A 25,877-nucleotide genomic window follows, 5' to 3' on the forward strand; every position below is an offset into this window, starting at 1 on the left:
CGAGCTAGCTGCTTGCTGCAGCCCTGCGCATAAACTCCCTTGGACCACCAGTTTCCAAACAGAGCCTTAGCCAACCTTGTTAAAGCCTAATAGATCTTATTAGCTTAACAGATATAATATTGTTATTAGACTGCAAGGAAGAAGTCAGTTTTAAAATATGGTGACCAACTATATGATTTGAAACTAACATAACAAATATCAGCAATATTTTGAAAAGATCACAACTTTATTGCAGTATTTCCAAAAACGGATATACTGTCAGAAAAAAATACAGTTTCAAAAAAAACTATTTTGAAAATATCACATTTTTATCACTATATATGCTAATATTTTTCTGAGATTTTTACTTGCCGACATTTTCTCAACAAGATTTGTGATAATGTCTATAACTAAAAAGGTAGACCAGTTACTAATTGAGAAACTTCTCCCCACGTAAATGCACATGGTCAAGAAATGTCGTTTTAGAAAAATTGGCAAAATATAGCCAAGAACATGCAGGAATAATCCAATGTTACTTAGAAAGACAGGAGTGGAGTTGCATTCATCCAATTCTTCTATATGCGGCTGATGACGGCCTCAACCTCAGAAGGAGAATAGAGGTGGTATGTCAGAGCAACTTTTGCAATATCGACGTTACTAGGTGTTACCTGCATTAAAAACCAAATCCATACTCTTAGAAATTACTCAAAAGATCTAACTTATAGCGTCCAACAGGCAGACTTGGATCAGAAACAAGGCACACAATGAAGTCCCAAAAGGCTACAGGAAACTTTACTTACATGTGGGAAACGCCTTTCCTGGTAAACCGCTGAAACCTAGCATTTCCAAAGCTTGTGGGAAGCTTCTAAAAATGCATGGAAACACATCACATGGGAAACCTACCTACTTTATATGGGATTTTCCATATATTTTTTGCATGTTCCCCTTAAATCAGATTTTTTTAATAAAAAGTTGAAAAGCACGTGCTATTCAAAAATGTAATTATTTACCTTAAATCTAAATTTTGTATATATTTTTAATATTGAAAATAGCATAATGTATTGGATGAAATTGAGAAATTTCAAAATTTAATGTAACTATTATTTTTTCTTATTTATTGACTCGATCTAAACACACATTGAATGCTTTATGTATGATATTTAATATTTTATTAAAAGTAAGCCGACTAAGCACTTGTTTATATAAAATATCGCCAACTTTATAGTAGTTTTATAAATGTAGTCAATGTAACACTGTACTTTATATATATCATTCTTATTAGTAATCATAATGTCAGTCAAGAAGCAAAGTTTGTGTAAACTTATAATGTTCTTCATATATATTCTCAATAATTGCACTTTTGCTCCACATACACGTACATTTTTCCCATATATATATATATATATATATATATATATATATATATATATATATATATAGGGAAGGGGGTATCCTTGAACCCCCTTCCTGTTGAACAAACGTCGGACTCTCAAGAAGCCTCCGATTTTGCGTAAAATCGAACAAGATCACGATTTAGCGACGGTCAAGACTGCCTCTAAATGTGTGTTTTGCACACACACAAAAGGACACCAATGATCGAGCATGTGATCGGCGGCGCTCCTTGATCCAAGTAACAGTAACAGTGGACAAAAAATTCACCCACTGTTTTATATATATATATAGGCAATAACCGCCAGGAGTATTTTAGTTATTTTACATTTATAATAGGTATTGTTCGTTGGGGACAGTCTTGTCTTCTTTTTATTTTTGTATTTTTCATATTGTAGAAGGGAACTATGGTCCAAGGATCATAGTCTTTGGGAGCTCCCAACCACTCTATAGGAGTTCCCCAAGGCCCTCATTCATGTATATATAGGGGTTGTTTGCCCCTTTTTTGTTCAATGCTTCTCTTAAGCATTTAGTGGTCAATAATATTTAGATTTTTACATTCTTGTGCTCTCTTTTGGCTCATTGTGGCCTTTGTATGCACTTTTGTGTTTTTGTATTGGCTTTGGCCTTTGTATTGCCCCTTAGAGGACTTGGGTTTGTGCTTTTACACATTGCATTTTTGTTTTATGCATGTTTCATTACATGGTATCAGAGTCGTTAGACCTTAGAACGAGTTGTTTGTGGTGATCAAGGGACCATGTAGTCGTGAAGATTGTGGTGGACATGTTTGTGGTCATTCTCCTCTTTCTTTCTCTTTTTTGTTTTTTTCCTTCAACATAGAGCAAGGTGCTAAGATAGACCCTTCAAACTCAATAGAAGCAACTATACAATGTAGTCTGCCACAATGGAGAACCACCTCAAGGAAAAAAAGCTTTGGGGATATGTGATGGGGACGATTATCAAGCCTCAATTGACTCAATTAAAGCTTATTAAACTTGAAGGAGATCAAGAAAAGGCTCTTGAAAGAGATGATCAAACAAGTCATAAATGAGTATCAATTGAAAGTAAAGGATTAGGATAGCAACCAAGCTAAAATTCTTGCATGATTTATGAACAATGTAGACATTAAGATTTGTGTCAACATTGTCAGATTTAGAAAAGAAAATGAGGCATGGTTGTTTACGAAAGTCATGTATACCTAAAAAGACCTTGCAAGATAATACTCATTGCATCAATTGAAAGTAAAGGATTAGGATAGCAACCAAGCTAAAATTCTTGCATGATTTATGAACAATGTAGACATTAAGATTTGTGTCAACATTGTCGGATTTAGAAAAGAAAATGAGGCATGGTTGTTTACGAAAGTCATGTATACCTAAAAAGACCTTGCAAGATAATACTCATTGCAAGAAAAAGTTAGTACTAAGCAAGGGGACATGAGTGTACAACACTACTTTAGTATCTTATCCCCTTTATAGGATGAGTTAGCACTTCTTGAACCCAAGTGAGAAGCCACCGCGGACGTAGAACTTAGACGTGAGCAAATGAAAAAAAAAATACTTTTTCAATTTTTACATGGTCTACGTTCGAAGTTTGAATAAGTGAGATCTTCACTCCTCCATAGGGGCCTCTTGAAGAAGCCCTTGTCGAAATATGCTAAAAAGACACTCGTCTTGGCATTACTAAAGGAGGAAACGAAGTGTTGGCAGTGTCTAGGCCCGGCAACAATATGAAGACTTACAAACCTCAACACTTTGGAAGGCAAACAACAAAGGAGTATCAAAAAAAATTATGTCACTTTTGTAATGAACTGGGTCATATCAAACCGGTACGTCCAAAGCTTAAAAACAATGTAGCTTCCATTGAAGAATGCACACTCAAGAAGGATGAAGACTCGAGGAAAAATGGAAGAGATATTAAAGATACCATTAATCAACTAAAAGAGGCACTCCAATAATTTCTCAAAACATCATATTCAACATTGGGTGTCATCATTGCTTCATCCTCTCCTCCGGGTATGTTCTATTGGATTCTTGATTCGAAGGCTTCCTTTCACATGACTTCTCATGAGAATATTTTTTCCAATAGATGCATTATGCATTAACTCAAAATTATTCTATGTTTGAATCATAGATGGGACCTCTTTAAAAATCAAAAGTACTGAAACTTTAAATTTTAAAAACTCTAATAAAATCTTTATTCCAAAAATTAGAGTTCTCAAATTAAATTTAATTTTTTTTTCTGTTTCATAAATTTCCGACATGGATGTGAAATCTCCTTTAAATCTAAAGATTGTGTTGTGTAAGATCTCCGATTCAGAAAGTTGATTGGGCAAAGGCCATAGGAGAGGAGATCTATACTTCATGGATTTTTTTTCTCTTTCATCTAAATCATTTTGTAATTATGTCTAAAATAAAGATATTGAAACTTGGCATAAAAGACTTGGACATCCAAACCTTTCAAAGATATATCTTTTCCATTTTGTGAAAGCTTTTTGGAATGAAAAAGATATTTCATGCAAATATTGTATTCTTGGGAAAATTAAATCAAACTTATTTTTCACATAGGACTTTTATTTCTAAGAAACCATTTGAGTTAGTGCATCCGGATATATGGTGACCAGTGTTGCAGTGGCGGAGCCAGAAGTTTTTCCTTGGGTGGGCAGACTTTGGGTCTCAGAGACAATGCTATGGTCTTGAAGGACGATCCATTTATTCGGACCAGTGGCGGAGCCAAAAAAAATTCGCTGGAGGAACAGTCATTCGTGGAGAGATAAAACTTAAATAAGCCTTTGAATTAAAATAACAATTGTTACAAACACAAACAACTAAATTTATAAACATAATAAGATAAAACCTTAAATTGTACTTTTAAACTAAAATAAAATTTGTTCACTTAAGAAATACAAACAACTAAATTTATGAAAATTTTACAATTGGCATCTTCTATTTTTCATATTTTGAAAGCAATTCATAATTGCATCATCACTGATGGTATCAAATGTCTCCTTCTCTATGTAAGTAACCAAAGCATCATTGATCCATTCATCTCTCATTCTATTACGTAGACGACTTTTGATATTGTTCATAGCTGAAAATGCTCTTTCAACACTTGTTGTTGCAACTGGCAAAGTTAATGCCAACTTAATCAATAGATACACATGAGAAAATACAATGTGCTTTTGAGTTGCTACCATCATCTCTGCTAGCTCTGCTAAAGATTTTAAATTTGAAAACTGATCATTGTTTCGCATGTCTGCAATATATATATCCAATTGATTTTCCAGTCTAATTATGTTTACGTTAGAAAAGTCCCTAGGGTAAAGCTCAGCAAGACGAATCAACTTATCTTTATCAAAAGCAGAAAAAGAATTCTTTGGACTCAAGCATGCCATTGAAAGGAGGAGCTCTGTATTTGCTTCAGTGAAACGATCATTCAACTCTTGAAGTTGCAAATCAATAATAACATAAAACACATCAATACGATAATGATGCAATGTGGTGATCTTTTCAACCTTACGTCTTGGTCATCCTTGAGGTGTATATGAGTCCCCTAGATCAGGAATCAGAATATCAAATCTCTTACAAAATATGAATACTTTGTTTATGAGAGAGTCTCATCCATTGTCTCTCAGACCTTGAAGGCATTGTTTTGATATAGTGACTAAACTCATAGCATTCACAATGTCTTGATCTTTTCGCTGAAGTGCTTGTGAAAGATCTGTTAAAATGTATACTCAAAAGCATTATTGTAAGTATAAATATATATACTTATATACATAGAGATACGTATACATATGTTATATGTATACGTATCTCTATATATAAGTATATATATTTATACATTTTTCTCTTTTTACCCGATAAGGGTATTTTTGTCTTTTCACATTTTGTGCATATCCCATTTGGAATATGCTGTACTTTTTTTCCTTTTTCTTTTTATTTTTTGTAATTCTTTTTTTTCTTTTATTTTTGCCTTTTTGCACATTCAAAAAGGGGCATTGGGGGTCTCCCCAATAGAGTCGTTGGGGAGCTCCCAACGGTCACAATTGTGACCGTTGGGAGCTCCCCAACGACTCCGTTGGGGAGCCCCCTCTTGCCCTCTTCTTTCTTGTATAAATAGGGGTGTTCTCCCTTGTTGTAGTAATAAGCTTGAGAGTCTCAAGCATTTGCTTTTATATATTGAAATACATGCATTATTGCATGTTTATTATTTATACGCTTTTTGCGTATTTTGTTCAAGTGTTGTGAGAGTGCTTTCGTGCACTTCTTTTATAAGGTTTTTATGCTTGTTTATGTATTGTCTCTTCGTAGACAATTTCACATGGTATCAGAGCTCGGTTGATGATTGGAGATCGTGAGATCCGCCTTTGTTCGAGTGCTTCGAAAACCGTGCCTTCGGATTTTTTGAGATTGAAGTGGTGGATCTTGCTTCTCAAATATTTTAGAAGGATCTTGTGCTAAGAAGAAGTTGAAACATCGTATTGGTACGTCTTTTTTCTTCTTCTCTCTACGTCTTAATGGGTGAGAAAGAGTCTCACTTTGCCCTTGGCTTCAAGTTGAATGGGTTCAACTATCATATTTGGGCCGGGAATATGAAGGCCCACATAAAAGGAAAAGGATTGTGGGGTTATGTGCAAGGAACTATTCCGGAACCGGAACCCAAGATAACCATAATGGACGGAAGTGAAATCAAGATTCTTGAGGGAGAGGAAAGGATCAAAGCTCTTGAAGAATACTCAAAGAAACACGACGAATGGGAAATGAAGAACTTCAAGATTCTTTCTTAGTTCTTCGCATCCGTCGAAACGAAGATTGATGCCAACATTATCAAATTCAAAAAGGCATCGGAAGCTTGGCATTATCTCGAGAAGATGTATACATCAAGAGATCTATCTCATAAGTATTACCTTCAAAAGAAGGCCCTCTCCCTTACTCAAGGTGAAATGTCTATTAGGGAATATTTTGCCGATCTTTCCTCTATTTGGGATGAGCTCTCTATGCTTGAACCAAAATGGAGTGGAGAGGCAATTGAACTCCGCCACAAGCAACTTGAAGAAGATCGTTTCTTCAATTTTTTGAATGGGTTGAAACCGGAATTTGAGCAAATAAGGTCATCACTTCTATCCTCATTTACTCCTCCCTCTCTTGAAGATGTTCTCACCAAATGAAGTGGTGAGGAGACTCGTATGAATTTATGTAAACAAGGACCAAGTGTTCTTATGGTTCCTTGTAATTATGAAGAAAATAATGAGGTTAATGCCGTATCAAGACCCGGAAATAATGTAAAGACCTATCGTCCTCCTCACTTTAAATTCCAAAATCAAGGAGGAGATGGTGGACAAAGAGGGAAGCGGGACTATAGCAAGACTATATGTCACTTTTGTAAAGAACCGGGGCATATCAAGCCGGTAGGTCCCAAATGGAATAAGCTTCTTGCTATGGCCACCACCGGCGCACCACAAAAGGAAGAGGCATCATCAAGTGGGTCACTCTCGTTGAACCAAATAATGGAAGCCCTTCAACCTCTTCTCAAGGGAGCTACATCCGGTGCCGCCGTGTCTACTTCTTCCATTCCAGGTAAAGTCCCTTGGCTTTTGGACTCAGGTGCATCCTTTCATATGTCCCCAAACATGTTTTCACTTTCCGATTATTCAAAAAATGCTTCTCCATCCTTTGTTTCCACTGCGGATAGAACTTCTCTTGAAATTAAAGGAATAGGTAATTTTGAAACTCAAGATTTTTTTATTCCAAAAATTAGATTTATACCTAAACTTAATTTAAATCTTCTTTCTATTTCTCAACTCTCGGATCATGGTTGTGATATTAAATTTTCATGTGATAAATGTTTAATACAGGATCGCCTGTCCGGGAAATTGATTGGGGAAGGCTTTAGAAAAGGCGATTTATACTACATGGAATCTCTTCGAGTTCCAAAATCTTTTTGTAATGTTGCCCGAAACAAAGATATAAACATGTGGCACAAAAGACTTGGTCATCCTAATATCACCAAGTTGTCTTACTTACATTTTGCAAAAGACCTATGTAAAAGTTCATTTTCTTGTAATGACTGTATTCTTGGAAAAATGAAAAGTTTACCTTTTGAGCAAAGAACTATGTTCTCATCAAAACCCTTTGAAATTGTTCATTCCGATGTTTGGGGACCGGCACCTGTTGTCTCAAAAGGAGGTTTTTCTTATTATGTTATTTTTGTGGATGATTTCTCTAGATATTCATGGATCTTTTTTCTTAAATTCAAACATGAAGTCTTTTCATGCTTTAAAACTTTCCATTCGATGATCAAGAATCAATTTAATAGTAACATAAAGATTTTTAGAAGTGATTCTGGAGGAGAATATCTCTCCAACCAATTTAAAATATATCTTGAAGATCAAGGAATCATTCACCAAAGATCTTGTCCTAAAACCCCCCAACAGAATGGGTTGGCCGAAAGAAAACATAGACATATTATTGAGACCACTAGAACCCTTCTTATTTCCCAAAACATACCAAAAAATTTTTGGGCTGAAGCTGCTCTTGCTTCTGTTTATCTGATAAATCGTTTGCCTTCTAGATTATTAGGAAAAATATCCCCTTTTGAGATTTTATATAAACTTGAACCAGATTATAATAGGTTACGAGTCTTCGGGTGTAAGTGTTTCATACTTACGGATAAGAATGACAAACGCTCTCCCAAGGCTATCCCCTGCGCTTTTCTTGGCTATTCTGAAACTCAAAAGGGATTTCGGTGTTATGATCTTCGAGAAGATAAGTTATATGTCTCTAGAAATGTAACTTTTTTGGAAAATGAAAGTGGATTTGAAAAAAATGTTTCGCAACAAGAAAATTTTGATTATTCCTTCCTTTTTGACTTATTGTCTAGTAATGATAATATATCTAGTGATGATGATGTATCATCAAACCATGATGAGGACATTGAGGGTAATGTCGAAGAGCATAACCAACAAGAAGGCAGGATTTCAAGTGATCCAATAACATACTCACGTAGAAACCAAGACACCTTTAGAAGTGCTATTGATCAATATAGTGAACTTGTTCCTGTTCTCGATCACCGTAGATCTGAGAGGAATAGGAGACCTCCAACTCGTTTTGTCTCCTTTGATTCCTTTTCACCCCGATATAGGGCTTGTCTTAGTGTCATTCATTCTTATTTTGAACCTAGAAATTTTGAAGAAGCTAAAAAATGTATAGAATGGCAAGAAGCTATGCAAAATGAACTTAATGCTCTTAAAAGGGCTGAAACTTGGGATTTCGAAACTCTACCCATAGGAAAGAAAACTATAGGTTGTCGATGGGTTTTTAAGGTTAAAACTAAGAGTGACGGATCCCTTGAAAGGTATAAAGCTCGCTTAGTTGCAAAAGGATATGGGCAAGAGTATGGAATTGATTATGAAGAAACTTTTGCTCCTGTAGCCCGAATGGTTACAGTTAGATGTCTTATCACTATTGCATCTATTAAAAATTGGAATATTTTTCAAATGGATGTAAAAAATGCTTTTTTAAATGGTGATCTTAACGAAGAAGTGTATATAGATGCTCCACCAGGCATGGAGATCCCTAAAGATAAAGTTCTTCATCTTCGAAAGGCCCTTTATGGTTTGAAACAGGCCCCCAAAGCTTGGTATGACAGATTTACCAGTGTAATGCTGGAAAATGGTTTCTCCTCCTGTTATACTGACACTGCTCTATTTACTAGAAAATCTAAGGCAGGCATTGTAATATTGTTACTGTTGATGACATGTTAATTACAGGTGATGATGTTCAAGGAGTCAAGGGTATTAAGTCTGTCTTGACTTCAAAATTTGAGATGTCAGACTTGGGTTTTCTGACATATTTTCTTGGAATTGAGGTTGCTTATTCGCAACGTGGTTATTTTCTATCTCAGTCTAAGCTTGCTTGTGAGATTATTGACAGATCAGGGATTTCTGATGACAAAGTATGCGAAACTCCTGAAGTTGTGGGAGCAAAAATGAAGATTGACGACGGTGTTCCTCTAACGGATCCTACTCCTTACAGGCAATTGGTAGGTTCTTTAATGTATCTTAGCATTACTCGACCCGATTTGTCACATGCTATACACATCGCCAGCCAATTTCAGCATGCTCCTACAACCGTTCATATGAGTGTTGTGCTTCGCATCATCAGATATTTAAAGGGAACGGTGAATAAGGGAGTATTCCTATCTTCTTCTTCTGAATTAAAATTGCTTGCTTATACTGACTCAGATTGGGGAGGTGACCCTAGTAACCGTCACTCCACCACTGGTTTTTGTATTTTCTTAGGAGAATCGTTGATCTCGTGGCGATGTAAGAAGCAACAGAAGGTATCCTTATCATCCACTGAAGCCGAATACAGAGCCATGGCATCCACTACCATGGAAATTGTATGGATTCGACGCCTCTTGGAAGATATGGGAGTGCCTATCAGAGAACCAACTAAGTTGTGCTGCGACAATAAAAGTGCAATCTATATTGCCAAAAACCACACCTTTCACGAGCGAACAAAGCATATTGAGATGGACTGCCATTATGTCAGGGAAGAATACTTGAAGAAGGTCATTGATTTACCATACGTGACGTCTGAATATCAACTTGCGGACTTCTTCACAAAAGCTCTTTGTTCGCCTAGATTTCATTTCCTCCTTGACAAACTTGCGGTTATCACACCGTAAGTTTGAGGGGGGGTGTTAAAATGTATACTCAAAAGCATTATTGTAAGTATAAATATATATACTTATATACATAGAGATACGTATACATATGTTATATGTATACGTATCTCTATATATAAGTATATATATTTATACATTTTTCTCTTTTTACCCGATAAGGGTATTTTTGTCTTTTCACATTTTGCACATATCCCATTTGGAATATGCTGTACTTTTTTTCCTTTTTCTTTTTATTTTTTGTAATTCTTTTTTTCCTTTTATTTTTTCCCTTTTGCACATTCAAAAAGGGGCATTGGGGGTCTCCCCAATAGTTGTGACCGTTGGGGGCTCCCCAACGACTCTATTGGGGAGACCCCTCTTGCCCTCTTCTTTCTTGTATAAATAGGGGTGTTCCCCCTTGTTGTAGTAATAAGCTTGAGAGTCTCAAGCATTTGCTTTTATATATTGAAATACATGCATTATTGCATGTTTATTATTTATACGCTTTTTGCGTATTTTGTTCAAGTGTTGTGAGAGTGCTTTCGTGCACTTCTTTTATAAGGTTTTTATGCTTGTTTATGTATTGTCTCTTCGTAGACAATTTCACAAGATCATCAGTTATTCCCAAAACTTTACACATCAAATATAAGCAAAACACAAATTCAAAATCTTGCAACAGATGATATAAAATAATTGCATCTGAACTTTTTCCTGAATATGTATCTTTTACAATGAAATCTAACACTTGAATAACAGAAGAATACATACTGAGTAAATTAACCAAAGCATCGTAATGAGAACCCCACCGAGTATCACCAGGTCGTTTGGAACTTATTTCTTGATTTAATCATCGTCCTGTTTCAAGTTCACCCAATGCAAGTGCTTCAACAATTCGCATAAATTCTGCTTCTCGAATAAGCTCAGATCTCTTGCATGAAGTGGAGAAAAAAGTTGACAACCTGCCTAATATATTGAAAAACACATCAAGGAATGAATTTTTTTTAGCAACACCAACTAATGCCAATTGAAGTTGATGTGCAAAACAATGAATATAATATGCAGATGCATTTTCATGTAATATAAGACTTTTCAATCCATTAAACTCCCCTCTCATATTACTTGCTCCATCATAACTCTGTCCACACAAACTTGATATGCTTAATTTATTCTTACAGAATGCTTCTTCAACTGCTTGTTTGAGTGACAGAGAACTTGTTTCAAGAACATGCACAAGAGTAAGAAATCGCTCAACCACTCGACATTTTTCATTAACAAACCGTAAAACAATAGCCATTTGTTCTTTAGTTGATACATCACGAGAATCATCAAGTAAAATAGAAAAAAAAGTATCTCCAAGTTCCATGATAATAGCATTTGTGGTTTGTATAGAAGCAACCTTGACAATATCCTTTTGTATATCAGGAGATATCAATTTGTTATTTTCTGGAGCACTTTTCAATACAACTTTATTTATGTCATCATTGATCTTTGCAAATATCTTCAACAATTCAATAAAATTTTCTCTATTAAGAGATTCTTCAGCTTCATCATAACCTCGAAATGTCAATCCTTGACTTAACAAGTATCTGATTGCATTAACAGTTGCCCAAAGGCGAAGTCTATATTCATCTTTCTGTCGAACACTTTGTTGATAAAGTATAGAATCAATATATTGTTTTTTTTGCATCAAATTTTGACACTTCATTCGTGCTGAATTGTGAAAACTGTCAGAGCTTCCAACATGTTTATCAAACCTCTTATTGTCTTTCCAGTTATCAAATCCTTCAGATACGAATGCCTCTAAACTAATCTTCTCTGTGCTTTTTGGCCTGAAAAGATAACACTGCAAACAATATGCTTTATGCTTACTTGTACTATACTCCAACAAATCCTTATACTCATCATACCAAGCTGGAATGAACCTTCGTTTTTTATGGTTTAGTTGAAACATACAATCTCGAGGTTGACAAGGACCTCGGATCATATATGCTCTACGAACATTATCTTGGATATTAGGATACAACAACAAACAACAACAACAACTACGCCTTCATCCCAAAACAATTGGGGTCAGCGATATGAACCAAAAAAGAAATTCATTTTGGGTCTTCCACATGAATCCTTTTCCTCCAATCATTTCTATCCAACGCCATGTCCTCGGTGAGGTTCAAAGCATTCATATCCTTTCCTATCATCTCCATCCAAGTCTTCCTAGGCCTACCCCGACCTCTTTTAACTAATATATTTTCCCATTTCTCCAACCTTCTAACTGGAGCATCATTAGGCCTTCGCCGAATATGTCCAAACCACCGTAAACGATTCTAACTAGAAATAGAAGGACAAAGTGCAGGGTCTGCAGGTAACTCTGATTCATCATTTTCTGTTTTGCATATTTTCTGACTTGGTTCTCCTTCTCAAGTTACAGAAGATTTATCAAAGATTGACCTTTTCGTTATAAACTTATCCATTCCTACGCAACGAAAAAAAATATGACAATGTTATATAAGCCAAATCTCATTGCAAAAAAGGATCGAGTAGAATGAAATGACAACAAGAACAAGGCAGGGGGCGAAGCCCCCTGTTGGCAATCAGAGGAGGCAGTGGAAGCAAAGTCCAGTGTCAGTCTAAAAAATCAAGTTCTTGATGAATGATAATTCATTTAGCCAACTCATAACACATAAAATTGGCCATCGAAATCAAGATAAATAGGTTTAACCTTCTTTCATAACAAGCTGTCAGAATGCCTACAGCCTATGTCACATGGATACGACTGCAAATATAGGAATACAACCATTTTTATGAAGTTTCCAGTATGACTTGTATATAAAGGGATATGGATGACTTTTCTTAAAAGTTTAGGATAGCATCCTACAAGTTTCTATAAATTTACCATACACAATCTAAATCACTTCAACATTTATATACTATCAGACTTTCCATACTAACCAAAGTCCTTGTCAGAAAACAGACTCGGTAGTATGAGATACCTACAGATAAGCACCATGCTCCCACCACTATACCTCATAAAAACAGTTCACCTATATGCCCCTTCACCATTTGCAGAGACACACTCCGTGAAGTCATAGTATAAGGAAGCCTTTAGTAAAGAAGTGAGGGTCAAGATTACAGAGAGAGAGATGGAAGAAGAATTTAAACAATAAAGTTCATTAATCACTCAACCAGAAAGAAACAGGAGAAGCTTCATAAGTTAACAAACAGAATTAACATAAAACATGGCTAAAATTTCAAAAACATTATTCTGTATCAATCGACCAAATTTGAACTATGTTGCTTATGGGAAGACGCAAACAAACTTGTAGAGTGATGACCATCCTCGTTCAGGTCACCCAAATGAAACCAAAACAAAGCTTAAACATGTACAAATATTTAAAATAAAGTAAAGATGCAGTAGAAAATTCAATTCTATTTAACATATTCGAGCCCTTTGAGGCATTTCACCGAACACTTGGTTTGCTCTTCAAAAAAGAATTTTGATAGGGTTTTTCCTTGAATTTTTCAACACTAAAAATTTGTAACAACATATGCAGATTCAATTCCAAATAATGAAATGAACATTCAACATATATAATCAAATCTAATACGAATCAAACAAAAATCAGATTCAACATGTAAATCTAATTCAACGCCCAAACAGATTTAATACAATGAAATCAGATTTACTACAAACAAATCCAAATCATACTCAATGTACTAACAGTTTTTCTATCTAATCGTTTAATACCGAAAATCAGGAAAAATATCTAATAAACATATTCTATAATGTTATCGATCCATTCAGTCCAATCGTTCAACCATTCGAAAAAACACATGCACAGATTAACATTCAAGAAGGGAAAGAAGAAGGGGCGAGCTTAGCTTAGCTCCCACGTTGCAACTCTGGCCAAGCGAAGAGGAACTCGTCCAAGCGATCTGCAACACTCGGACAGACCACGGTAGGTCGTTGTCTTGCCGTATATTTGACAGTAGCACTCGCACGCCTCGGGCGGCCACCAAAGGGGAGGAACTGTAGGGTGTCTTCACCAAGCTCACAGGTCCTTTAATCCACGATTTCTCAGCACACGGACAGACCTACCAAGGTCGACGCCCGGACAGACGGTCTCACTGCAGCACACGTCCAACATGACCACTGAGAAACATGGTAGGGAGAGATAGGGCTTCATGCCACACTCCGAACTCCAAAGTTTTTTTTTTTCAACAGCAACAGACCAATATAGTTTGCGGTTTCTGAGAAACCTAAGGCCAACATGACCACTGAGAAACATGGTAGGGAGAGATAGGGCTTCATGCCACACTCCGAACTCCAAAGTTTTTTTTTTCAACAGCAACAGACCAATATAGTTTGCGGTTTCTGAGAAACCGAAGGCTTCGGTTTCTCAGAAACCGCAAACAGGGTTATCGTCGATAAGAAAAGCAAGAGAGAGGGGGTAGGGACTAGGGAGGTTACCTGAGACAGTGCGACGGCCGGCTGCTAGCGATGGTCGCCGGAGATTGGTGAAGGTCCGACTGACTGCGACACTGGTGCCTCGCGTCGCCGGAGATTGCAGCAGATAGGGAGAAGCTCGGAGGGGGGCACCGCCACCGCGGGTTCACTGAAGGGAGGCCGGCGGCCCGACGGCACTGTAGAGCACAGGGGTTGCCGGCGAATGGGGTTGCCGCCTTGCCTGTGACAGAAGGGGAACGCCGGAACGGAGGGGCAGAGCTTTAGAAAACTGGCGAGGGTTTTACCCCTCGCCTCTTTTGGCAGGCTCTAGACTCATCGAGAGCCCGGGTCCCGGTCGACTCGGTTTCACGAGTCCCAATTCGACTCGGTTTCCCGAGTCATGAGTCGACTCGGTTTCAAAGTTTAGGGTGGGCGGCCGCCCACCCATGCCCACCCGTGGCTCCGCCACTACAGTGTTGTAAAAAACACACCTCACCTCGAGGCGCGGCCCTCTGTGCCTTGAGGTACACTTAAATAGCACACGGAAGCCATGGCGGGCCTCATTTGATTTAGGTCAAATGAGGGTCAAAGCCCCCATTTGACCCAAATTTGGGGAGGACCCGACCCTTATTAGGGTTAGGCCCTCTCTTCTTTCCCTCTCGCTGCTCAATCATCTCTCGTCTCTCCCTCCTCTCTCGTTGCTCCATCCTCCCTCTCTCGTCTCTCGTTGCTCGTCTTTTGCGTACGCAACAAAAAAAAAGCAGAAGAAGAAGGTACTTTTTCTTTCCCTCTTGTTGCTCACTCTCTCGTCTCTTCTTCCTCTCTTCTTTCTCCCCCCTCTTCATTTTTCTCTTCTCCTTCCTCCGCATCTTCTTCCCCCATAGTTTCTTACTCTGCGCTTCTCCCCCTCTTTTTCTTCTTCTTCTCCCATCTTCTTCTTCTTCTTCTCCCCTATTATTCCTCCCTCTTCCTCCCTCCCATTGTTTCTTCCTCCGCCTCTTCTCCCCTGTTTTTCGTCTTCTTCTCCCATGTTCTTCTTCCTCTTTTTATTTTTTTGATTTTTTATTAGTTGATTTTTTTGTCAAAGCATGTATAGTTAATTTTAATGATTAATTGTTTCTATAAAAGCCTGAAATCTTGTTAGTTTTGTTGATATATGCATAGTTATTAATTTCTGAATTTTATTTGTTTCTGTGAAGTTTTTATAAAAACCTGTAAGCATGTTTAATATTACTTATTATGTAATATATAATATGTATGTGTGTTACTTTGCTTCTGGGATTTTTTCTGTGAAAGGCTGAATTCATACTTTATACTGATATGTTATGAGTAATTGTATATATAATTATATATATGTAATTATGTATATTCTGCAATATAATCTGATTTTTTATTAGTTGAATTTGTATTTGTCTGTGAAAGCATGCATAGTTAATCTTGTTGATTATTTTTTTCTATAAAAGCCCGAAAACATGTTAATTTTGTTGATTAATTTTGTCGATATATGCATAGTTATTACTTTCTAAATTTTATTGGTTTATATATATATATATATATATATATATATATTTTTTTATATATATATATATATATATATTCTGAAATAGGTATTGTTCATTAGGGACAGTCTTGTCTTTTTTTTATTTCTTTTTTTTATTTTTGTCTTTTTTATATTTTAGAAGGGCACTATGGTCTAAGGACCATAAAGTTATTGGGAGTCATCCCAACGGCTATATTTATAGCCGTGATTCTTTGGGAGGTCCCCAAGGCCCTCATTCATGTATATATAGGGGTTGTTTTTGCCCCTCTTTTGTTCAATGCTTATCTTAAGCATTTGGTGATCAATAATATTTATATTTTTACATTCTTGTGCTCTCTTTTGGCTCATTGTGGCTTTTGTATGCGCTTTTGTGCTTTTATATTGGCTCTCGCCTTTGTATTGTCCCTTAGTAGACTTGTGTTTGTGCTTTTACACATTGTATTTTTTCTTTCAGCATGTTTCATTACATATGTATATATATATATATAATGTTTTGTGTTTCACATGTATTTTAGAAAGTCCGTCTCATGTTTCCGTATCCATCCTGTCAACCAAAAAATAAGGTCTGTATGTGGCAAAATAGTATAGACAGTAGTCTTTACCTTTTCCTCCATTACTTGCTTCAAGATGGAAAGAGCAATTTTCTCTGCTTCTAGAAGAGATATATCCTGCAAACCAAGAAATTGAAAAGGCCAAGTTATTGGTGCAAGTGGCTAAATCCTTCTCAACTATACCTATTTACATGACTGTATATACTAAGAGTGGCGGGAGGGTGACCCACAATACAACCTACGGTTCAAGCCCAAATTTTCATGCTAGCACTTGTACTCAAGCTTTTTAGTAATTGACACAATGATGGAGAACTTATAGAAAAACTAACAGACCTTTACATGTTGCAGCAGACGGTAGATGGACCTTATTTTTCCAAACTAAAAGCTCACCCACAAAATTATTTCCTTTACTGAATAGGAACACATCAAACCTCAATGCTACCTCAAATGCTTATTTAATATTATATTTTTTCCCATTTGGAATGAAAGACGTGAAGAAATGAGACATTACCTTATTGTATTGTTCTTGCAAGGAACTGTCAGCTCCCTCAGAACCAGATCCAATGGCTTTAGCATTGCACTGCCAAAATGTGCCAGATGGATCTGTGTAGTATCTGTACATCACAAACAAACACTTTTCAAGTTAGAGAGAGAGAGCCTATTTCATGCAACTCCACAATGAGAAGAAAAACAATCACTTGTAAGTTGTAATTCATTTATTTTATAGACATCAATGCTAGCCTATTTACAAAGAAAATATAAGTTCATTTGTAATGTTATATAGTATACAGTATGGGTGACACAATCAGGCTTCTGATAAATATTTACCATAAACAGACTGCTTCCTTAATGGCAACATTTTTCTTACCTAAGATGAGTAATATAACAAAATCATAGTTCATTAAAAAGAAATTGAAACCTAGCATTTATTCAATAATTCTAGAACTGTGCAAACCATCTTGAATTTTAAGCGATAAGCATTAATGTTCATTCTGAGGATAAACAGAAAGCAAGGATACTTGTGGACATCAATTGAAACTAACTGAGGCCAGTAGGCCTTAAAACTAAAAAGATGAAACACAAATGAATGATTGAAGAATCAGATAATAATGATGAATCCCTTACAGGCTGGGTCCATTCTCGTCGTGGCCAGCAATCAAAAGAGATACCCCAAATGGACGAGACTGCACATAACACATTGTAAAGATCCTGTTAGAGCTCCATGTTTTGGGGGAAAGAAGAAATCTCCTTTCCTTCTGAAATGATGAAGTGCTTGTTTTGCAGGTTGAACTCCTAAAAATTAAAAGATAAAATCGACATATAAAATTGTAAATGTGGTAGATTTTTTTGTGTTCGTGAGCAAGGGCGACATACAAATGGACATGTGTTTGTGTGTGCATGTGATTGCGGCATACGAATGAATGATTGTGATGTGTGATGTATGTTTGTTGTTGTGTGGTATCAATGGATGGAAACCATGTAACGCTGGCACGCAAATATGCTGTATGAGTTAATGATAGATGTAGACTGTGTGATGCATGTATGCTAGTTTGGCATATGCATTAATGGTCAGGGTTGTGCTATTAAGCGAACCTACAATCTTGGACTGTCCAGGAGCTTATATGAAAAGAGATGAAATGAATGGGTGCATGCATTAGAATTTTAACTCCTTTTTTCCTGTTTGTCCATTGAATCAAAGTATTTAACATTGAAGACATAATAAAATTTGAAGCAAATGTCACTTTACAATCCAAGCAAGTGAGAAATAAAAGGAAAAGAGAGACAAAATCCTAAATATGTAGAGTGATGCATAAAGAACTTCAACATAACTCAAAAGCAACTAGCACAGTTGGTTTTTAAATAGAAAGTGGTAACAAGTATTACCATGGACTCTTCATCACCTTCACCAAATCTAAGAGCAAGATCACAAAGTGCTTGGGTAGTGGACTCCACAGTCATTGGTTCACCATATGAAAACCTGTGGTTCTGCAAAAACACATAAAATTAAATAATCAACTCAATGCCCTTCAGAAAACCAAATAATTGATGTACGTCAATCACCTGAGTTTCAACCCGTGCATGCTCAACTAGTGTGCGAGCATCAGCAATAAGTCCACTCATTGCACATCCAATATGCTCATCAATCTCCATGATCTTCTCCACACTACTAGGCTCCTAAAACACAAGCAGAACAACTTCAGATAATAAAAGTTGACTTCAAAAGATCTTTTAAGTTATATATGGTTCCATCTGTAGTAAAGACTCCAAAGACTACATTAGTTGTTTGATCATCAGCTACTCTGTCATGCCCGAAGGCATTCTCCAAGTCTTTGGAGCAATTTATATATGAAAAAACATTATTTCATTGATAAATGAATAAAATAGATACTCATGAAGCTCACGAAGGCCAAGAGATGCATAGAACTTCTAACACATAGCTGCCAGCTGCGTCACATGGATACTCCATTTGACTCCCATTCCCTGTACCTTTATACCTTATGCATATTGAAACTTCACAAAATGGCCATATCCATGTGACACAGGTTGCCAAAGATGGTACAGGTATGGGTGCTAGTATTGTATGTGGAGGATTAGAAAGTTCCGTGTACAGCTTTATTTGAAATGCCAGTTCAAAAGAATGTTAACTTAATTAGGAGTTTCTGATGACATTGATATGACTTACCAGAATTTGGCAAGAGTATTTAACAAGATTGATATATTTTGCATTCAATTTCGACATCAACAACCCTCAAAAGTATAATTTATGCCTTAACAAACTCAAATGAACTTATAAGCAAAATAGTTTATTGTTTCAAACTAAAAACAATAAGATGAATTATCATATATAAGCTTTCATAATAATGAGCTGTGAGCGTGTAAGGATATTAATACTTCTTAAGTTCATTATTTATTTGTCATTGGCATTCTTTTATTAAGTTTTTTCAACTCCAAAAGTAAAGTAGCCCTTTGTATACCCAATATGATGATGGACTCATGTTCAATAAAGCTAAAGGATTCAATTATATTCATAAAGTTTTCTGGGAATGGAAAAGTTTCCTTGACAAAATTTAAAACCAGTTCTTAACAGAAAATGAATTCAGGTTATTGAAATGAACAGTAAGACATTTCTACAAGTTTACATCATCATCTAATAAGAACTTTACAAGTGAAATAACTGCATGAGTTTCATGAATACATGCTACATGTTATTTATTACACAAGCAAATAATGATCACAATGTCATCAGGGACCTGTTTGCACCACCTGTATTTGTTTTGTTTGCTTAGCAACTTATGGCCTTGGCAATTATGCAAGTTTGGTACTAATCACTCTCAATAGGATTTTTCATTTTAATCAAAGCTCTCCCCATTAATGGTGGAGAAAGCTTATACTAACAGCAGTTTACACAAAATAATTTTCACATAAATATTGAACTTCATATTTATGCCAAGTTTGTACACCCCATTCAAATATCCCCCATTACCAGAGACATGGCTGAGTATGGCCCTTCAATGATTTTGACTGATTCCACGCACCGGGTTCTTTTGGTATAGTGACTGCCTCCCTTTGCGGGCATTAGCACTGCCAAAATCAGAAGCAAAACCTTTTTGAGTCAGGATGAGGTTGTGCAACTTCTATATTCCTCCAATAGGAAAGCACCCCTTATCCTGATTACAGGGTAATTTTGCCAAGTTTCTTCAAGATGGTTCTCCTAATCCCCTTACTATACTCGTTCACTTGTGTCAGTTTGGGGTACATCAGAGGAATGAAACCTATCGATCCTTGCCAGCCGAGATGAACATCAATAGAATCTGTGCACACTTTCCTCATGAACATGACAAAAAGGACTCTGATTCCCATCGCAACCATGCTAACAATGAATAGAGAAAGCCAGCCAGAATCTCATGTGCATTGAGCTGAGAATCAATGAATCAGAGATGAGAAATAGGGTTTAATATGATTGCTCAGACCTTAATGTAGAGCTTAAAAGACCCCCTCCCTGCAGAGCTTGCAAAAGGATCACCTAAGTGGATAGTAAATCACGGGGGGGGGGGGGGGGGGGGGGGTCAGACAATCATAGAAGCAGATAAAGTCCAAAACCTATAATATACTAGTTTGATAATATGATTATAATTATATTTAATCTCCTCCAGATCATAAAATGTGCAGTTTAGGAGAAAAAATAGTGATATTATAATTATATTTATTATAAGGTCATAAATTATAAGATTGGTCATCTTTGCACAACTTGAAACAGATAAAGTCCAAAACCTATAATATACTAGTTTGATAATATGATTATACAAGTGAACAAAAAATATGTGTGACAAGTTAAGTTTATTGTAAGTGAAACTTAATTGAACAATCTCCAATAGGGATGTAAACAGTTTGGATTTGGATCGGAGGTAGCCAATATGATATCCAACTAATCGGATGTTGGCTAATCGGATTTGAATTTGAATTCAGATGGTGAAAAGCTTATACCAGATCTGCTTTTTTACATGTAAAGGGATTTGGATATCCATCAACTTCAGATATTTGTCAGATTCGGTAGCAAAAAATCAAAACCATATCCGCATCTGATTATAATCGGATATGGTTTTGGCTTACAAAATGCAACTAAACGGAATCAAGTTCGGTTGTATATCAGACAAAATCTGATACCTTGACATCCCTAATTTCCAGTATGGTTCTCAAAATTGATCAATGAACTCATACTTGGAAACAGCTTTAAGTCCAAATGACAACTTCTACATACAAATCCTCCAAGCATTGCCAAGCTACTATGTATAGAATTATATACTACAGTAATATTGTTGGGAAAAATCAATTCAATTATGACACTTTGTTGCAAGACTGTTGGGTTTTTTCTTGAAATTTGAACATGATATAGCTATTGTGATCTGCCAATCCAAAGCTTTTCTTGAAAACCAATTCTCCCTTAAAAAACTCTCTTTGAGTTGATAGCGATGGTGAATATGGATCAAATTACTTTAAAAATTCACAAATCACAAACCAAGGTATAGATATTTCACATTTAACTCCCTGTACTTTCAAAACATACAAATAAACATCTAACTTATCTATAAATTGCTAAAATAGATGTTTAGGTAAATGCCCGTTCAAGTTCTCTGGTATAAAACACTAGTCTGCTAATGAAATTACCACTTTATCCTTAGGCCCTTTTACCAAGCTTTTCCTCTCTTAAAACCCTTTTCTTCTTAGGGCACAATTTGCAATGCCCTATGATTCAAGAATTTTCTCAACTTCTTGTGATTCTGGATCACAATAACAATACCTTTGCATGCCATTGCAAACATAAGAAATTTTGCCCTGTGAATGTTGGTCATGGGTCAAAACCTGTGACCAGCTTTTACAGACTTTAGATTCTCAATTAAGAATCTGAAAAAACTTTGACATGACACTCTTGCAATCATTGGGAGGTGAGGGCATTGGTTGGCAGTCATAAATGGCCAACCTGAACTTCATCCCCCATCTGCAACAAACCCCACCTACTTGTGCTTGCTTGAATGGTGCTCCGCTTTTTTGGTTCCCCAGCTCAATAAAATTGTACTTCCCTCAACTCACTGGAATCATAGGTAGGCCTACTGTGTTTCCTTTACTTTTTTAGTTGTAGCTCACACAAAAGTGGTTTACCGCAAGCTTACCTTGTGCGTATAGGGGCTTGCTACTCTACTCTTTTCTTCCACTTTATTTTCCTCATGTAGAGCTTGCCGAGAACCAACAAGCACAAGGCTGCCAAAAAGAAGCTCAATGGCAAGTCCCTCTCTCTTTTTTATGGTTTGCCATAAGCCTTCTTCTGAGGCAAGAGCAGCTTGGTGCATTACCAATTGCGAAACAGAAATGGGCTCACCAAATTTGCAGCATGCCACCCTCTCTTTTCCTCTTTTCCCTCATGTGGAGCTAGTTTGGAACCAGCAAGCTCACAATCCCTCCAAAGAGGGGCGCACTAGGAGCACCTCCTCTCTTTTGTTTAGATAGAAAACTATCTTTTGAGGCTTGGCACATTTCTAGCAAGCCCCTATCCAAGCATTAGTTTTCCCTTTTTTTCATGGGAGAGGCTTGCTAGTGAGCCCTCTTCAATTGTTTTTCACATTTCTAGCAAGCCCCTATTCAAGCATTAGTTTTTCTTTTTTTCATGGGAGAGGCTTGCCAGTGAGCCCTCTTCAATTGTTTTTCTGTTTTTTTTCCTAGGGATGGAGGGCTCACTAGGAATCATTCTGGTGAGGTCCTTGTGAAGCAAGAGGGCCATGCCACATTTACGACAAGCCCCTCTTGCCTCAAGTCAAAAAAAACAATACATACATATTAAGGCATTCTTCGTCTTCCCATTTCTTTCGGACGGAAGAGAGAGGGGGGGGGGGGCTAGGATTTAAACCCCATTTCCCCCTTCGTAACATTTTTTTTTGTCTTCTAAAAAACAGCCAAAGTGCCCGTGTGGACTAGGCGAGGGCAGCCTAGTTCCCACCTAGGCACCCTAGGCAGCACCTAGGCAGTAATTTTAGGTGCTTTCGCAATTGCTTTGGACTAGGCACTAGGCTGCCTATTGGGGTTTGATGATGTTAATAAGGCTAGCACCCATCCACTACACACCTTTAACATAATTGCTTTTGGTATGCAACCTGGGCATAGCAACTAATCTACACCCTTATTTTGCCTCTAAGAAAAAGGTCCATCTTAAAGTTAGCAAACCTGTTTTTCCTATTGGCAAGCTGGCTGATTGCCGTTATTGGAGTTGAGCTAAATATCTTCAGATAATATAAGGAAGTTCTACCCAGCCCAACTATCTCAATAGGCTCAATTGTGGAACTTATGTTTCTCCTCCATGATTGGCCTATAACATTATGTATTGTTTGCTACTAAGCAGAAGCTGAAAAGGACTTCTAAAAGGAGGAATCAAAAATGAAAATCATCTTGGTGATCTTCTCTATCTAATGAGTGGAGAATACTGTTTTGAAATCATCCACCCTCAACCCACAATCATTTCTGAAAAATCTCCCTTTTCCCCTTTTGCCTGTCGTTTAGTTGTTTATGTGTAAAAAGGCCAATGGAGATAAGTGAAATCAGCAACGATCATGCAAATTGATAAATTTTCATTTGCAAATTTGAAAATTCAACGATGTTACTGAAACATAAAAAATAAGAAAGTAGCACTAACCAGTAATGGGGAAGTAATTCTCTTCTCAACTGCCAATACTACGCCGTCCTTGGTCTTTATTCCAATTGCAGTTGAACCCAACTACACCAAAGATAAAGAAAATTAATCTAAAACTAATAAATCATTTCCTATAAAAACCAAATTAAAGTGAACCCATTCTTCATCGAATAACAAAGATGCATGTATCATCAAGTTCTAGAATACATTGAGAAAAAAAGACTCAAAATGAATAAGAATAAAATTCAATTGAACTCCAACACATCAAAGCAATCAATCGATGTATAAAAGCATATATAAAAAACCCAAGCATACAAAGATCTACTAAAGCCCAACATTTAAACAAAAAATAAGAAAAATAACAAAGTTACAAGAAACCCATCAGGCGGGAAAAAAAGGAAAAGAAAACTCACCTTGATTGCCTCGATCGCATATTCGACCTGAAACAATCGTCCTTCAGGCGAGAACGTGTTCACGCCTCTATCGTACTCAGTCCTTTAATAGAAAATGAAACGATTAATTAAAATGGGTGTTCCAGAAATCGGAAAAAAAAAATCACCCCCTTCCCTCGTCAAACCAAATTGGGCTCAGATCAAAACGATTCGTACCTGGTGAGAAACATTTTTCCAATTACCTAAACTTCATAAACCACCAAATATCTGCTCACAAATCCATCGAAAGAAAATATCAAGAGAATCAGAAAACGACGTTGTTCAAGCTTGATTAATCATTTAGTTGATGCATTACAATCAGAAAAGCCCACCCAAGGCCAGGTAATCAACCGAGGCTAGGAACTAGATGAACCATTTAAGAAACTTCACTAAAAAAGGAACTCAAATTGGATGGGAACTTGGTAAAAGATCCAGCTCTGATCATATCAAAGAAGAAAAAATAGTACACTGACACACAGACTAGTCTCCTTACTAGCAATCCAGAAAGTTAATCAACATTGGTGTGAGTGAGAGAGTGGGGAGGGAAATGGGATGAAAGCAGATGCAGAAGGAGGAGGAGGAGAATAAGCAAGAAAGAGAAACGGAAGATGATGAATAAGAAGGAGAAGGACTACCTCTCCGAGGCGGTAGATGTTCCTTGCTGCCCAAGTTATTCCCTGAAAATCGCAGTAGATCGCTACTACGAAATGTGGGAAGGAGGAGGGGAGCAAAAAATAAATGGCCCGAGGCTTTTTGTTCTTTTGTAGTAATAATTCGGTCCGTCGATTTTGTAACATCAACGGCTTACATTTATCAACTTTTTCATTTTATGGTAATTACGCAATAGTATATTATAATTATAAATCAAGGTTATCGGAAGAAATTTGGGGGCAATCGCTAGGTGCAATCTAAATTAATGCATAAAACGTGAAGCATTCAGCAAGCATAAGGCCTCCTCTATAGCTCGGATGACGCCTAAATCGTGTGCATAAACCCAGTTTTCAAACAAAAACCAGGTTTTGGCACGTGTGGTTGACACAAGAACTTGGATTCTCGAACCAGGTTTTACTCAAACTTGGTATAGGAAAAACAGGGGTGATAATGATTTTAAAACCAGGTTTACTGTGGTGGTGTTTCCAACTCCCTTCCCACCACCATCACTATCTTCCACTATGAATGCCCTTCCCCTTCATTGCTTGTTCAGCCATCTTTTGAGTTGTAGCACTCGTACTGTCACCAGGTCCGGTCACTTTCTCACAAGTCATTGGCTGAAAAATGTTCATATATATATAGTCACTAGAATAGAACCATGATTTCTATGGATTTTTTTTGTTCTTTTCTCTTAAATCTAACCATATAGATGTCATTCAATTATGGTGCATAAATGAGATTTTTTAAAGCTTCAAAATCAATGGGTCAGAATCTTCATAAATATTCAAGCATATAAAAATCACATTTTTTCTTCAAAAATGCATGATCCAACAGTTGATTTCTAGCAAATTTGCCATGTTCAACACATCTATACGGTGGGGTTTGTGAAAAAAAATATTGCAAATGCCCATATTTCTAGTTCTCATATTCTAGCAACTCCATACATGTATAGAGCGAGAGAAAATAGTGTATCATCTTTCACTAATTTGGTCTGATGAATTTGGACAGAACGTGCGCCATCAACTGTGCGCACATCTTTTTTTTTTCA

At 36.7% G+C, this 25,877-nt stretch overlaps 1 protein-coding gene across 1 annotated transcript; it reads right to left on the minus strand.

The window, feature by feature from the left end:
* Window positions 1–355: 355 nt before the first annotated feature.
* On the minus strand, window positions 356–24,901 carry LOC149831823 (proteasome subunit alpha type-5-like). Its single transcript, XM_090012245.1, has 10 exons — window positions 24,814–24,901; window positions 24,356–24,406; window positions 24,161–24,242; window positions 23,751–23,831; window positions 18,632–18,745; window positions 18,455–18,556; window positions 17,696–17,754; window positions 17,082–17,184; window positions 16,622–16,687; window positions 356–647 (listed from the first exon to the last, which is right to left on the minus strand). Exons 2-10 carry the CDS (start codon window positions 24,367–24,369, stop codon window positions 555–557), a joined length of 714 nt encoding a protein of 237 aa, XP_089868371.1. The 5' UTR covers window positions 24,370–24,406; window positions 24,814–24,901; the 3' UTR covers window positions 356–554.
* Window positions 24,902–25,877: the final 976 nt, after the last annotated feature.

Source organism: Nuphar pumila, chromosome 7 (assembly GCF_984573655.1).
Source record: "Nuphar pumila chromosome 7, dmNupPumi1.hap1.1, whole genome shotgun sequence".
Taxonomy (NCBI): domain Eukaryota; kingdom Viridiplantae; phylum Streptophyta; class Magnoliopsida; order Nymphaeales; family Nymphaeaceae; genus Nuphar; species Nuphar pumila.

What these genes read in the sequence shown, in the direction of transcription:
- LOC149831823 (XM_090012245.1), bottom strand. An exon ending in GAATTACTTCCCCATTACTG is followed by an intron (nt 18,746 to 23,750) that starts GTTAGTGCTACT and finishes CTTGTGTTTTAG; the next exon opens with GAGCCTAGTAGTGTGGAGAA. An exon ending in AGCAAGTAATGGAGGAAAAG is followed by an intron (nt 648 to 16,621) that starts GTAAAGACTACT and finishes TTTTTAATGCAG; the next exon opens with GTAACACCTAGTAACGTCGA.